This window comes from Centrocercus urophasianus, unplaced genomic scaffold, assembly GCF_019232065.1.
Source record: "Centrocercus urophasianus isolate 14NV4802_14NV808 unplaced genomic scaffold, USGS_Curo_1.0 seq_28, whole genome shotgun sequence".
Classification (NCBI taxonomy): Eukaryota; Metazoa; Chordata; class Aves; order Galliformes; family Phasianidae; genus Centrocercus; species Centrocercus urophasianus.
In genome coordinates this window covers 10,157,898-10,174,082 of record NW_024884844.1, presented here as the reverse complement: position 1 = coordinate 10,174,082, position 16,185 = coordinate 10,157,898, and the positions used below count along the sequence as shown (strand labels likewise).

The following is a 16,185-nucleotide window of genomic DNA, read 5'->3' as shown; positions in this document are numbered from 1 at the left end:
GGGGAAAAAAATCGCAAACAAGCTCTTTCTCCAAACACACTGCCCACATCCGAGCTATGTATGAAATAGCTTTTTAAACCTTGTTTACTTCAAGTTAGGCACTTTTTGTAATCTTTATCCAAAACAAGATGGTATTCATTTATGCAGTCATAAGTGACCATCTGCAGCTTTAGGGCAACCTGGTGCTCTAATAGCTGGGGGATAATCACCTACACCAGTGCTTCCTGGCTGCTGTTCCTCATATAAATAAATAAGAAACCTCTTCCCATCAGCAGTCTTACCATTTTTTTGTGTGTCAAACTTTCATTACCCTTGAGCACAGTGATAGGATAGGATGTGTCCCATTTCCATGTATTTCCTCATTTGAATGCCATTCACTTGGGCACGTAGTGTTCTTCTGAGTTTTGCTGTTTTGCTGTTTGGGTATGTTTTGACTGGCAGTTGACACCGAGTAGTGAAAAGGTATTTTATTGCAGATAAAAGTATAAACCATGATGGAATGATGCAGAGGAGAAGGACTTCTAAATTAATGGCAGCATGGCTGCACTGGGTGTCATTCTACCTCAAATCTGACGTATCGAAGGGAGCGGTTTTTTCCCTTAGTGCTAAGTTTTCTTCAGTGAGGTCACTCAGTGAGGCCACAGGAGGTAGGGGCAGGATTTAATACAGACCTTGTTCCGAAAATCAGTGGGAAATTTCCAGAATTCCCTTTATTAGTATCACTGTAAGGTTTGTTTACAAACTTAAATAGCTATTCTGAAGTTCTTCATCACCTTCAGTTGTGATTTTCTCAATGCTGAGGCTCTGCTTGCTGCACAATGTAATTACACTTGGAGTATTACACTTCAGCATAAATGACAGCATTGATTTCTCCTTCTAGTCAATTATTGCCAGTTAGAAATTAGAAAAGAAATGAAATTTCTTTTTCAATATGAATTTTGCATTTAGATAATTGGGTGTGTAAACTGATGGCATGCATGTATTCAGAAATTTGAAGTTATATTTATTTGGCAATGGATTTTTTTTTTTTTCCCCCATTTAGCTATCAGTTTAGGAAAAGAAAAAAAAAAAAAAATGATGTTTATTAACCTTAATTCAACTTCCTTCAAAAGTATTGAATGAATACCGTGAGCATTTGAGTAAATCCACTGATCTAATACTTAGGATCACCCATGTGCCCACCTTGAGGGACAAGAATATAATTCCTGAGAGCTATAAATACGATGCCATGGTAGATCAGCCCTGCCTGCGGCGGAGATGTAGCTTGATGATCCTTGGGGTCCCTTGCAATCCAAACAATTCCATTCTATGACAACTGCTCTAGTTCTACTTTTCATTGTCTGTTAGGAAATATCATGTAGTGCTGACCGTTCACGTGCTACAAGGCTTCCAGAGATACACAGCTCTACCATGGATTTTTAAATAGTGTTATGAATATACTGAAAAAAAATATTCATATAGATCTGTTCATATTGCTGCATAACCTTGAAATGCTAGCTTTCCTTCCCTCTTTCTTACTTCCAGCAATTTTTTCAAGATGAGCTTTCAAAGCAGAAGCCTTAAGCATCTCCCTGAGACATGAAAGCAAAACTGCTTCCTCAAGCATGTAAACTTTCTGCTTATGAAGTCATTTGTTTTGTACAAGGATGAACATAATGGACCTCCTTACTGTAAATGCAAATTCTCATAGAGTTACAGAAGCCATTAAGTAGCCATGTTAAGTAAGTAACACAAATGGTATCTACCTTAGAGTTGCAGCTTTGACTCATTTGAAATTATATCCCTTGATGGATTTATAGGCTGACACTAAAAATGAAATGTATGTATAGGTAATGAATGGGTTAATTTTAACAAAATACTCTTAGTTCTTTCCTAAAGTCCCAAGAACTGTGCCATCACTTTTCTTTTGAAGCTTAGGGTCAGCTATACATGTGTGCTTAGAAGCATATCTTCAAGGGATTAGAGAATGCAGTCTGTATATTTTATCTGGAAAATGTTTTGTTTTCCTTGTAGAAAGCCAGCTGAGTTGTTTGGAGGAACACTGGGTGTTTGTTATGATGCTAATTGCTAGTTGACAGAGCTAAGAAATGAGTGTACTAAGGCTTCTGGATAATTCTAAGCATTTAATCACAAGCTGTAGCAAAGCTGGTCTTGCATGGGAGCAAATCAGTCCAAAAGTTGGTGGAGCTAGTGGACTAAGAGGGCAATGACTTGAGGTATGCTAGCAGTGATTAGTAACATGTAAACATATCCATTGTTTTTTGCTGTGAACCAAGCTTGTGAGTAGATCTACAGGTGGAATTAAGTTCAGTTCTTTCTTTCCTATGTATTCATTCTTCTATCTCTGTAATAGTACTGACTCCAGTGAAGGTGCTCCTCTGTTCTATCTGTACGGAGCCTTTCCTGTGCTGTACAGTTGTGGACAGAACTACTGCAATTAATGCATCAATAAATTGAATATAAGATAGTTGCATGGAGGCTTTGTGAGTTTTAATTAATGACAGAGTAGTTAGTTAATGATGGAGTAATCTTCTGTTAACTATGTCTTCCATATCTCTAGGATTTCAGATTTTGGTGGTTGAAGTCAGATAATACTTTGTGTGTGCGAGGCTTCAAAAATGAAAGCATGAAATTAAAGGTTATTGAATTTATGCATTTAACAAATTTACTTAATAGTGAAAGAGCTGGAGAATAGGAATTCTTAATGTTCTTCATCATAGAAGTAAGTTGGTGCTAATCCTGTTCATGTCTGATTGGAATGATTATGGGATGTACCAGAATTTTAGGGCTATCCTCCCTGTGTAAAGTCACTGCCTTTAGGCACCTCATCAAATAATTGCTTCATGCTGTTTCTGTTCTTTGTATTGATGCCTGATTTCAACATCAATATTTCACTTTATTTTCCACTTTTAATTTTCATTGTGTCACTTTTTCCTTTTTTTTTTTTTTTTTAATTTACCTCATTCTAAAACATTCTTGTTTTCAGAGGAACATCATTTATGTGATGTAGGAGAGTTTCTGTGCCGTGATCGCGTGACTTGTGTCTCCCAGCACTGGCTGTGTGATGGAGAACCCGACTGCCCCGATGATTCAGATGAGTCTGTAGACACATGTAAGTAAAGAAAGTGCCAATTTTCTCACCTTATTTTATCTTCCCTTTAAAGGTATAGTTTGTATTTGCAGTCACTGTGTAACAGGCATAGGCTGTGCTTTTATTTTTTTAATTAATAATTTTTTTCCGATCAAGGAAATGCATTACTTCCAGTATCTAGGTGAGAGCTGAAAGAAATGGAAGGTGTTTTGTTCATGTGCCACCTTATTATGAACACTGGCACCAGAGGATATGTTCCCTATGCTCTCACTGAGCTGTAGAGGGCAGAGGCAAAGTCAGGCATGGGGAAAATGTGCTCTGAAAAGAGGGATGGCTGGATGGAAATAAGTAGTGCAGGGTGTTTTCCATAAAAGTATGAAGAGCGTACAAACATCAAAGGGAGAAATGAAAGCAGATGTAAGAACTATGAGGAGAAAAGAAGAAAAGGAGAGAAAGCTTTAATAAAACATGTTAATTATAATAAAAGGTCTTTTTATTATTATTATTTTTTTTTAATGTGACTAAGAGCTTCTGAGGACCAGAGCAAAAACCTTACAGACTATTTTTCTTATCTGCCTTTTAGACTCCTGATGAGGTGATATTAAATCTTAATATGTTTCTTGCTTTCTGGGGAAAATGAGTGAATTTCCTGATTTTTATCCACAGAATAATCACTTAATGTGAGAGAAGAAACATGTATTTTGCATCAAAGCAATGTTTGCAATCAAAAAGGCTAGAATTGTAGTTTACTATTAAAATTAAAGAAAAGAATTGAACATCAGACAACGTTTAAGAGCTTGATCTTTAACACAAGAGACAGAAAGCTGAGATGTCTGCAAAGCATTTCTGTTTGGCAAATACTGTACAGTTGATTGCAACCTTTCACCATTTGTTTCTGAAATTGATAGGGAAATTGCTTCTGGGGCTGAGGTGAGGGTGCTCTGATGAAGTGCTTGTGAAACTTCTGGGGATTTTTAAAAACAAAGTGTTGCATTTGAAAGCCTCAGGTGTACTCAGGATTTTATTTCTGTGCTACTGATTGATCACTGTTGTCTTTAAGCTGATATCTGTAAAGATGACATTGAAGCATAGCGTATTGACAGCTTAAAATCTTTCAGCTTTCTAATGAAGACTGTGGTAAGAGCATGGAGATTGTCACAAACACAGGTTTTATTCTGCTTCCAGGTGTTTTGCACATAGTTTTGTATCCAGCTGCTGCTAGATTTCTGGTTATTTCCCTCCCAAGAACTCTGCATGTTTATTGTACTGAATCATAAGATATGTGTTCAGTAAAGCCATTCAGAATCACAGTGGGTTAAAAACATAACCTCTGAAGTTTATTGATAACTAGAAGAAAGGGAATTAAAGTGGGAAAACAAGCCTGCTATCTTCTGACATCAGCCAGTCAAATCCTTTTGGAAACAACTTTTCCGTTGCAAGCACTAACAGTTTCTGTAGGATGCATTGCTTATATTGTCCAAAGTCCAAAGTTAACATTAGCGTTGTTGCTTTTCTGTACTCTAGTTTCATCAGGTAGGTTGCTTCTCACTGGTGATGAATATCATATTCCTTAATTTTCATGCCGACCTTTTTGTATCACCCTGCAAGGAGTTAAAAACCACCTTAAAATACCCTTATATTTGACAAGTCTGGTGTTAATGCCAGGAACTTGGCACCTTCTAGCTTTAGTGCATTTTCTATCTGTTTGTTTATAGATAAATGCAGCTTCTATTTTTCAGCTCCTTGATGACTTACGTAAGGTAAATTATTTGGTGTGGCCTGACAGACGTTGCTAGCGGTTCCTGTAGCCATAAACAAATGAAGTTTGATTGATTTTTCTGCAGATTTGTGCCTAGCAATAGGGTTTTCTGGGTTCTAATAACATGCAAACATCGATCAAAGCTTTTTCTGCAAGTGGAATTTCTTTGCCTCTCTCCCGTGAGGATGTCAAGGTGTCTAAAAAGTGAGAAATTCTCGTGCTGCAGCATTTCCCATGGTGAGAATATGAAAAGTCTTATTAGTCTCATCTCTCAACCATTTATTTGCAGAAAACTCATAGGAACAAAATATTTTTGTGTTCTCCCTCCTACTGGCATTTTAACCAAGATTTGAACCATATCTTGAAATTCACTGGTCTGTACAAACACATGGTATCATTGCACAAACAGTTTTTCTCAAGAATCTGCCTGGAATCATGCAATCTAGCCCCCTTTACTACCTTAATTAAAAATAAAGGGATAGAGACATCTAGGACTGGAATATGAAGGAGAAAAAAGGTGTCAGTTAATATTGCATTCAGCCACTGAGTTGGCAGAAGCTGGGGCAGAACTTGATGCTGGCAAAAGTTCCTTAGCTTTGGACAAAAGTAATTGAGCTTTTTGTCACGGCCTTTGTTTTTCTGAGTCAAAAGACAGCAGCTATCTGCCTTCTACTTCTCAGCTTCCACCAACTCTTCTCAGCAATAGCTTTGTAAAAGCAGAACTGCAGCATCTACATGTGTTCTCTCTGTTTCTTACCCACAGTAATTCATTCTGCTCTTGGTGGCGCTGATACTTTTGTTAATACCAAAGAACCTGGTTCAGTAATTCAGAATAAAAAATTTAGTGAAAAAAATATTGTTGCTTTACCATTAATGATCTGTTATAAGAAAATTGTTTAATAAAAATAATACTAATAAAATACTTGTCCAAGTAATTTCTACCCTTTCCTGGGGTGATAACTCTCCAAGTTGTTCATAAAGTTTTTGCAAATAGTCAGGATTCAAAAATCAATGTACTTAACCTAATCGGATGAGGCTTGGTTCTTTAGTAGGCTAAATCAGCAAGCTCACTTGAAATCAATAGAGCTGTATCAGGCGCCCCAGAATCTGGCCATGAATGCTTGACTTTGTAGATAGCTGACGGTTTGGAGGTTGAGACAGATGTTTAGAGGACTTTCTCAAAGTTTTTTTTTTCCCTCCTAATTACCATTTATTATTTGTTTTTGCCTATAGGGTTATCTGCTAAGCTATGCTGCTGAGATAAACACAAAAGAATCAAAAATACTCTTGAAGGAAATGGAGTTTTAAAAAACAAAAATAGTAATAGGCTTTTGTATAGCTAATATCTTAAATGCAAAAGTTCAATCAAAGCACCAGTTTAAAGCATTGCCATTTTGAGATATCGGTGTGTGTTGCATTACAGCTGAGGCTCTAACAAGTTCTTCTCTAAACCAGCTTTGTGGATGCCCAAGAAAAAATCTGCACACTGCCTCCTAATGAGAGATTTGATATACTACTGACAGGTTTGCCCCTCAACCTCTTACTGACCAGACTCTTAAAAGGTCTATTTGCAAATGACTCCATCTGTTTAGTACACACAGATTTTTGTGTTATCTGCTTCAGGATTTATCTGCTTTGAATGTTTTATTTCTAACCTGAGCTCACAAACTGTTCTTTGTCAGAGTGCATCATGCTAAGGAATGTGGAACAGAGGCAACCAAATTACTTAATTTTCCTGTAGCTTCTTTCTGGAGTGGTACATACCACATGATTGTGTTTGGGTTTTGTGATGATCAGTACAAGGGGTGTCTTATTGTCTCTTTGCCATGAAACAGAGGAGTCTTATTGTCTGTACAAAACAGAGGAAGATAGTACTTGCTGATACTTGTTGTGTGCAGACTTTGTCTGGCACAAGTATACCCAGAACTCTTTTCACACCATTTTGTGATGTGTTCCAGGCTGCAGATTGCTACCATGCAGGTGCCCATTAGAGCTGCCTATCAACCTAAATTTTGCTGGAGTATCAAGAATATCTTGAGAGAGTTACAATATCAGATTTTACTATCAAGACATGAAAATATTTGATACTCAATTATTCTAGCAGTAATACAATTTCAAAAACAATTCACTCTACATCATTAGACTGCAATTTTCTCATATTGTCCCCAACTATAATTTCTTCTGAGCCCGTTGCCCTTTTATTTATTTCTTAAATGCTAGCCAGATGAATATTTGAATGCAGTCCACTTAGATAATTTATTTGTAGCTATTTATAAACTGAAAGGATTTCAGTTTTCATTAACAAATAATCAATTTGAATGGTCCATAATTCTAGAAGTTTGAGCAGGTGGAGCTTTATCGTAAGATGTTGAAATGATTTCTGATGATGATCCTTCTCTAGGATTTTGAGGGAATATCACCTTCTGTAATTACAATTAAACTATAGTTGAAGGAAGATACAGGCAGCAACCAGAAATACCATTTTTGGATCTCATATTGTATGCTGAAGTAGTTTTTTTTTAATTGTCTGGTTGCTAATTGAGACTAGTTTTATAAGCATAAAAATTGTTAATATAGTACCTAAGTTGTTCTTTTACCAGCACAGGATAAGGTAATTGGATGCTGTGTTACTCCTGCAATAACAACGAAGATAACGTTTCCTAAAGCTCTTAATTCTTTTATGTGTAGAGTCATTGAAGTTCAATAGAAGTCAGGTTCCCAAACCACTCTTAAGTAGCTTTGGAAAATCCCGGATCAATAAATGCATACCGTGCATTCAGGATGAGGTGCCATGAGGCTGTTAAAGGTAAATGTCAAAAATACTGGACACAACGGAAAAATGTGATCTTGTGTTCTTATCTATTCTAATTTTGCTTTGGAAATCCGCTGTGTAAAATAGCTGCTTGTATCTATTCTTCAGCAAGACACATAACTGTGTTAGTACTCATATTAAACTGATTTGTTCGAGGTGATGAATGTCTGCTACTTGTTTTTCCTTTTCTGAGTCAGGATCTTTCATAGCAATAGCATAGAAGTTTAACTTCTTTAGATTTGTAGGACATAAACCACAACAAATTGACAAATGTTAGCAGATCTTATGAAACTTTTGCTAGATTATGTAAAATTAAGTTAAATGCTTAGCATAACAATACAGTATTGCCATGTTTTTTATATTAACTGGTAAACAGAAGTGCTTCTGAGAGAGCAAAACAAATGTGTTGTAGCAGGTCAAACTTCTCTGATCTGGAAGAAAACACTTTCAAATGAGAATCTCTTTGTTGTTTCCTCTGGTGAAACAACTGCAGTTGGTAACCACAGATGATCAAGGATGTATTTGCTATGACCTGTTCTGCCGTACTGCTTTTTGTCATGTAGCTGCTTGGTCCTGCTCAGATATTTTGTTCTCTGCCCCTTCTCCCAAGGTAAACATCTGCTGCCTGGGCTTCAGCTTCTGACCTCTGCTTTCTCCTTTCTTTACCGTTTGGGGAAAAATTCATCGCTTGGCCTCTCCAGGAAAGGGCATTTTGCTGCTGTGATAGGATTGCTGATGTTCTGGTAGTTAACTGAATATTAGACAAGTAGCCTGGAAAGGATGGAAGTCAATTGTGCTTGTGTCCTCTAAGACTTCAGTAAAGGTTATGGAGAAGCACCCCATTGAGAGAAACTCTGCATTACAGAGGAGTTCAGGTTGATCCAGTGTGGCATGTGGGACAGCTATCAGTAAGGCCCAGTTGTCCTTGAGAGGTTTTGCACTTTGGAGATGTTCATTTCTCACTTTTAGTTCTTCTCCTTCTCCCTTTGTGCTGCCCCATCTTTGGGTGCTTATAAGTGCTTGCAATGGGCCTGGAATGAGGATGACATTTTTTTTACATGCCTTCTCTCCCAGACAGTATATAAGTGATGGTATAGAGACCCTAGAGAACATTTAGAGGCAATTCCTTTTTATTCTTTCCCAATGACCAGTAAAACTATTTCTGAGACGTAAGCAGATTGTGAAATTACTGGAAGAAGTGCATTATCCTTCTTCAAATACAGCCAATTTGTTCATTTTTGTGTGAATACATAGCATGGCTCCTACTTTAAAACACCTTCCTAACATTATTAGGGCGTGCTCAAATGGTTGCAGGCAGCCTGGGCCTCTGTGCAGAAGAGTCAAGCAAATGTGCTGGTGTAACACTGAATGGCAGTATAACTCTGAGCACAAACTGGTGGGTCCCAACAGAAGGACTTTGTGGCTTTTGGTTGGAGTTTGATTGCCTTCTGCAATCTGAAGTATGGGAAATTTAAGTTTAGGCCTGCTATAATGTATTATTATTTAATAGTAAAGGATGAATCTATGGATGTACATGATAACATGGGGGAGCTGGAATAGGGTAAGGAAGATCAGGTCGTGTTCAAAAGAGTAGACAACAGGGTATGTTTGTCCAACTGGTATCAGAAACATGAAATATTCCTGGGGACCCAGCTGACCATGCTGCATTCTCTTCAAAGCCTTAGCAACAGGGAGCATTCCTTTTTAGGGTGCTGTAATTTCTCCTTGTTGGAAAAAAAAATATTTTCGGAAATAATTGTTTTGAAGATGGTATTCAATGGTCAGGTTAACACTGTAATTTGGCAGATAGTAGAATTTAATTGCTTTTGCTTTAAAGATATTCGTAATTGCAAAAACCTAAAACCATTCAGGAAGTTCTTATTGGTTTATTTTTCTATTCTGTGTATTTGCTATCAAGTGGCTTAGGTTAAAATAGATATAAATTCTGTAGCTCACCAGCTGCTTTTTTTCCTCTGTAATATCTGGACTAAAATGCAACAGCAAGATCAGAATTTGAGGATTTAGAGGTCATTGCATCTCACAGTAACATGGTCATTAGAAACATACTGCTTTTTTTTTTTTTTTTTTTTTTTTTTGTCTGTGGCTGATTATCTTCTGCATGGCTTTCTGAAAGTGGTTCATGGGGAATTCAGTTATATCATTGCTGGCAAAATAGTCGCTCTTTTAAGGCCTGAGGAAACATATAGGTATAATAAACACAAGGGCAGGATAGAGCCTTTGAAGGATGATACCCAGGACTTAAAACTGTGAAACAGCTCATTTGTGGATTAATTGCTTGCTAAAATTTCACTTCCTACACAGAAACAATTCTATTGGGATATATACTAAGACAAGAAAATATCAATCTTATGAAAAGCTTATAAAAGTAAGTCACACTTTGACCAAGTTTGCAACTTTTTACCCCAAGCATTTTTATTTTTTGAAGACGTCAAAAAAGGCAGTGGCAAGAGTTACCACAATTTCTCTTATGTGAGGTTGTGCTGGCTGTTAATCGTAACATAAAGGCATTGTTTTGTAGCCCTGACCTTCTTCACAGTATTTGGCTTCAAAAAAGATTCACATCTCAGTGGTGATCATAGTTTGGGCATGGGCAGTCTTTCAGGGGCAATTCTAGTTTCACAGGAGGGATATGTGTGCTGCTTTGTACCCACTGAAGAGCTAAGGAATAGCCTTATGTTGAAAGGAACTGTACCAATAATTATCTAAGTTGCAGAGGGGTGCAAAAAAAGCTTTTGTCATCACTAAAACATGGGGCTGTCACAAATTTATTGGCCATTTTACATTAGTGATTGAGGGGAAGAGATGTGAAATGGTAGTGTGGGTGAATTTATTCCAGGGACTTCTGTATTTGCCTTTTCCCTTTCATTCCAGTTCTGCATTTTTCTACACATTTATGTCCCTAGCTCTTGGCTGGCACTTAATTTTTTTTTCCTACATTTTCTGCTTTGGTGGTTCTGCTGATAAAAGTACTGAAACTCTTTGTCATCCTCTTACTTCCTTTACTTTTCCTCTGACATCATCCTAAACAGATTCCCTTTCTTCCCTTGGGTCTCATTCTTTTCAGTAGTGCTCTAATCCTTATTCCTTCATTTCCTGCCTTGGTTCTTATCTTCCTGAGCAGTCCTTTGTCTTTTGCCAACTTGTCAACTATTCAGCATTGGGGGAAAAAGTATTTTGGGAAAGGTGAAATGCACCTTAAATGTGATAATTCAGCCAAATATCGAGTCGATTGTGATAGCCTTGGTTGTTAGGATGTCATTCCAATCTGCACCAGGAATAGCTTTAGAAAAATGGAGGTAGAGAAATTGCTGTTACACAGCCTGGTCTATTGAGTATTTAAAAACATATTTAGGAAAAAGAAAAGTATATAACATCATCAAAATCCTTTTTGGCTTTGCTGGTGTAAGGAGGTAATTCTTGATAATGTGAAGATATATAAATTACAGCATTATTACGTATGAAATTTTTTGTTGAAAGGTTTTTATCTGAGGTGATGCTACTTCACTGTGGGCCCCGATGGCACCGAGACTCATTACAAATGTGTATAATTATAATGATACGTCTGGCCTGCAGATCCCACACCAGGAGAAATGTAGTGTATTAAAATAGCGAGCCGGGTGGTATTCTTTATTTGTCACTTTGGAAATGCTAACATGCAATAACCATTTTTCTTCTCAAAATTACTGATGAAAACATCTCTCATTAGCAGGCAGATGGCTTTCTGCAAGAAAAGTAAAATTGCTCTTTCTGAAAATAGGGCCCTGATTTAAAATAAGAATTCAGATATGGTTTTAGCTCTGTAATGCACAGTAGTTTAGTCAGCAAAGAGGGCACTTTGCTATGGATGAAGAAATAATGCAAGACAAAAGCTATGTTCACAAATAATGCATAAGTATGAAAAAAAGTATAACTCACGATTGCCAGAAGTCTGAATTCAACTGCAATGCATTTTACTCTTTGAATAAGGCATAACAGGAAATGATGAACAAGATCTCATTCTGAAGGTATCCTTCAGGATTGAGTTCCTTACGTTAACTTTGGATGTACAGATCTAATCCAGAACGCCCTTGTTTTAGCAGCTTGTATGTATGTCCTAGTACTTCTAGGTGAATGCTACAGATAGAAATGAAACATTTTCATGCCTCTGCGCTGCTTGATGCTTTCATTTTATGTTGTTCAAAGAAACATTGATACCCACATGCCTCTGGCTTAGCAGGTCCCTGCACTGTGCCCTCGGAATTTAGGGTGAATTTCTGTGTGAATCTTGGATGTGCCCGACGTGAAATAATTTAGTAATACTTTTCTTCAGAAGAACATACATTTATACATTGGACCCAAGTTATGCACATATTTCCTTGTGAGGCTGCTGAACTCATATTTACCATCAAACAGGTATAAACTCAAAGCACTGATTCTTATGCAGAGTAAGTTTTTTGTTTATTTATTCCTACAATCTGCATGCAGCCTGCAGTGTGCTGAAGGCCAGCAGTTTGACTTGTTAGGATCCTATAAAGCCACATCTCATTTCACTTTGGCTACACTGGAGATGTCTCTGAGGTCAGCCAAGTCAGGTCTGCCGTTGCTGCAAGTAACTGCTTAATTTCTTTCCTGCTAACAAGCCTGTGAATTTGAATTCATCTGATGAACAAGGTCAGATGAACTGAACTATTTTTATGTTTACAAAATTATTTAATTTCCCTTGTTCTTAGCTTCCTTTGCAGTGACTTTGGCCTGGCCTTACACCCCAGTCACTTCCTGATACGTAGCAGGTTTTGTGCTTATCCTGACTGTGTGACTTCATAGCAGGAGAGGGAAATTACAAGAAGATCATTAAAGTGTGAAATTAAATTCCAAAAGATAAAACGTCTAAAATATCTAGAACATTACCTTAAAAACAAACAGTGTAATTGATCCTACTTAATTACATGCTTAATAATTTTATACCAATGTAAAGCACATTGATGATGCACTAATCCATTTCATATTCACTGCCACCACAGATTTTTCTCCTCCTTATTTGCTTTGCATCTCATCATTATCGTGCACATAAAACTAGTATTCTTAGAATTTTTATAGTATTATTTCCATATAAAATGAGGAAAAGTCTAATATATGAATACTAAGCAGCTCATTAACGTGGTTGTAATATATCTATTCATGATAAAAGCATCTGAGAAATGCTGATATACTCCAGGACTGAAGTACTCTTTTATAACTAAGATTAGAAGAATCATGCCTCGGATAATAAATACTTCAGGGAAAACAGGAAATCTTAAATACAAATAAAATCAAATAAAGTGTTTTGTATGGTTAATCAAACACATTAACAGGAGCATTTATTTTTGTTACATAATTAATATATTACTAGTTCTAACAGCCTTTTTTTTTTTTTTTAATATAAATATTCAGAAGAGTAAGAGAAATATTTTATATTTTAGAAAAAAAAAAAATATGTGGTTTTTTTTTTTTTTTTTTTTTTTTTTTAAATCTGGACCTGGCAGAAAGATTGATTGGCACAGCAAACAAAATGTGTGAACGAGCCGCATAATATAGAATCACAGAATCATAGAGTGGCCTGGGTTGAAAAGAACCACAATGCTCATTTACTTTCAACCCCCCTGCTATGTGCTGGATCGCCAACCATTAGACTGGGCTGCCCAGAGTCACATCCAGCCTGGCCTTGAGTGCCTCCAGGGATGGGGCATCCACAACCTCCTTGGGCAAATATATCAAGTTAAGAAGCCTGATCTTTAAATTTGCTCTATGTGGGCAAACTGTCTCCAGCTGAAGAAATAGGATTGGCTTTGAAACAATTCATTTGTTGAACAGTTTGTTCTTTCTCTGCCCATCTCCTTAAAGGTTTGGTCCTTGAAATCATTGCCACTGGCCTTTTAGGCTTGCTTTCTGTGTCTGGGCCACAGGAAGGAGCTGTTGTGAATTACCTGTCCAAAATGGTCCTTAGCGTGTGACAGAGAAATTCTGCATTCACAGCAAATGTCATTAAAAACTGAAGCTCAAATTCAAGGAGTAAAGAAAAAATGTGAATGGATAAATGTTTCTTGGTAAGCTAGAGCAAGGGTAACTTTGACTTAAACTACACGTAAAGAAAAAGATGTATTTATTTACTTGGGCTGATGATAGGTTGAAATGATGTATATAATGTTCCCTGACCTGAATATCTGCTCTCTTCTTTTTTTTTGCTTGCTACCATCAGGAACGGTACCCAGAAAGATGAGAGCATGCAGCAGTTCATGCGGACAGCATCAATAATACAGGCAGGGCTTAGCATTGTGTGCACACAGCTACTGCTGATGCAGTGAGCTGCTGCTGCTGCCCATTTGTACAGCCAGGAAAGGCTGAGTAGTATGGGTACTTGAGAAACAGCTCTTGGCCTCATGAGGGGCAGCAGTAGAGCTGCAGGATCTGACCAGTTCCCAAGTATTCCAGCAGCCCATGTAGGTCAGTGTAAATTGTGCAGACTTTGCATCTCAGCCCAGGCTGCGTAACACCCGCAGTGATTCACCTGTCCTTACTAAGTCTGTCATCCACTCAGTCACAGAGCATTGTTGAGCACTCTTCAGTTCTTTTTCTTGCAGTCAATCACTTTTATCTTGTTCTGTCAGCAGCGTAGATTTTTTTTTTTTTAAACAAACAACTTTTCAAAATAATTGTAATACTTCATTCCAATAGGGAGTGATCTAAGTCTGGGAAGGAAGTGAAAACTGCACTCATCCAGGCAGCTTGGTTGCTTTTCTTGTGGTAAAACAAAAATCCCTAAATCTTAGTGTGCTTATTCAATTTTTTCATGACTCAGCTGTATGTGTTCTTACATGTGACTTGCCAGCAGCCCTGCAATTTTGAATCCATAAAAAAAAAATAAAAATACTGTGTGATTCTTCAACAGACTTTTTTTCCTTGCAGTGATTATATTTTATTGTAATAGCTGAAAAAATTCATGTGTAGTCAAGGAGAATGTTCCGTTTCCATTTTGAGGAAGTATACTAAAAGATGTATGAAACTGCCACTGAGAAGTCAATAGTATAGAAGAAGCAGTGATGAAACACCCACAGTTTCCACAAACTTTGTGTTTTACTCTGGATTTGAATTTCTTGCGTAGCCTCCCCTTCCAGTCTGGACTATCTATATCTGGCCCTTCCAATATGTAGCTGTATGTAGCTGCCCTTTCTAGTACAGGTCATATATAGGGTGAATGTACAAGAGCAATGTTATAGCTCTACATGTCATTATTGTGATACTCAGTGGTATTACTCCAGTATTTTACTGGGTGAACCTGTAAAAGCTGACGGCTTGCCAGCCTAAATGCTGTTTTACTGCCCAGGCTTATTACTGGGCTCAGTAATATTCTTATTGCTGAGCTCAATGTGTCTGGGCTCAGACACAGGCTTATTGTTGGTAGAACTTGATATTACGATAGACAAAATCCCTTGAAATGCTAATATTGAATTTATGCATGGAGTTGACAGTAAGATCTCTTTTTTTAGAAACTAAAATTGCCAGAGTAAAAAAGTATATGTAAAACCCATAACTGTTATCATCCCAGGAGCATGCTAAGTACCAAAGCTAATTCCTAGCACTACGTGATAGCCTTAGTAAATGTACTATGCTGCGTGCCCACTTTACTGTTGTTTATTTATAATGACAAATTCATTTTAGTGAGATGCTTTTAGCTTTTTAAAATGGCATTAGTAATATTTGGACAGCGATCCATGCCCTCCCCAAGAAACTCATGAGGCAGTGAACTTAGGTGGAGGACTATTGTGGATGTGCTGAGATCATTAAGATTCCTTACCCTAGTAGAAGGCATCAACTATATTAAGTACTGAGTCTTGGTAATAAAAACAAATGCAGCATGGCATAGCAATACGTTACCATCGCATGGTTTGCTGTAGCATTATGCTTTCAGGGAGGCAAACAAAGGCGTTGTAATAACCTGAGCTGGCATCAGCCCAATTAGCACTGGAGAACTGTAATGGCTTTCACAGGGTTCAGGGTTGGGTCTTCTATATTGTTTATACTCCCCTAAAGGTGAGCAGGAGCTTTTCTGTTGCAAAAAGTAGTGGCTACTGTATTAGCAGATGACTGTGTCTATCTTTCAGCAGTTGTGTTGCTTGCTAATCAGTTTTGTAATATCACTTGGACATGGCAAACATCTTAAACTTATAGTTCTTCCATATTTAGTCAAAGAAACATAATGGATGCTTCTCACCAGCTGCATGGAACCATTTTTAAAATATGCAGGGTCTGCTTCCAGTTTAGGCTTTTTGAGTCCTTTTTCTTCAGAGCTCAAGCATAATGATTCAATGTTTTTAAAGTTTGAGTTACAAATCTTCTGTTGGTTACTGATTTTTTTTTTTTTTTTTTAATTTTTTTTTTTTTTTTTCTCTCCCTGCTCCAGAGGGGCTTTTGCAGGGCTATTTCAGAAAGGATGGCATGTGGTTGATTGTGAAGCGCAGCTAATTCTGGCATCTTGTAAATATCAAA

The 16,185-nt window shown here is 37.3% G+C and overlaps 1 protein-coding gene across 1 annotated transcript in view; it reads left to right on the top strand.

Moving 5' to 3' along the window:
* Positions 1–2,155: 2,155 nt before the first annotated feature.
* LRP1B (LDL receptor related protein 1B) overlaps positions 2,156–16,185 on the top strand; it is a 440,883-nt gene continuing 426,853 nt past the window's right edge. The window contains exons 1-2 of the mRNA XM_042827024.1: positions 2,156–2,177; positions 2,987–3,112. Of these exons, the coding sequence (XP_042682958.1) occupies positions 2,156–2,177; positions 2,987–3,112 (148 nt within the window). The remainder of the gene's footprint in view (positions 2,178–2,986; positions 3,113–16,185) is intronic.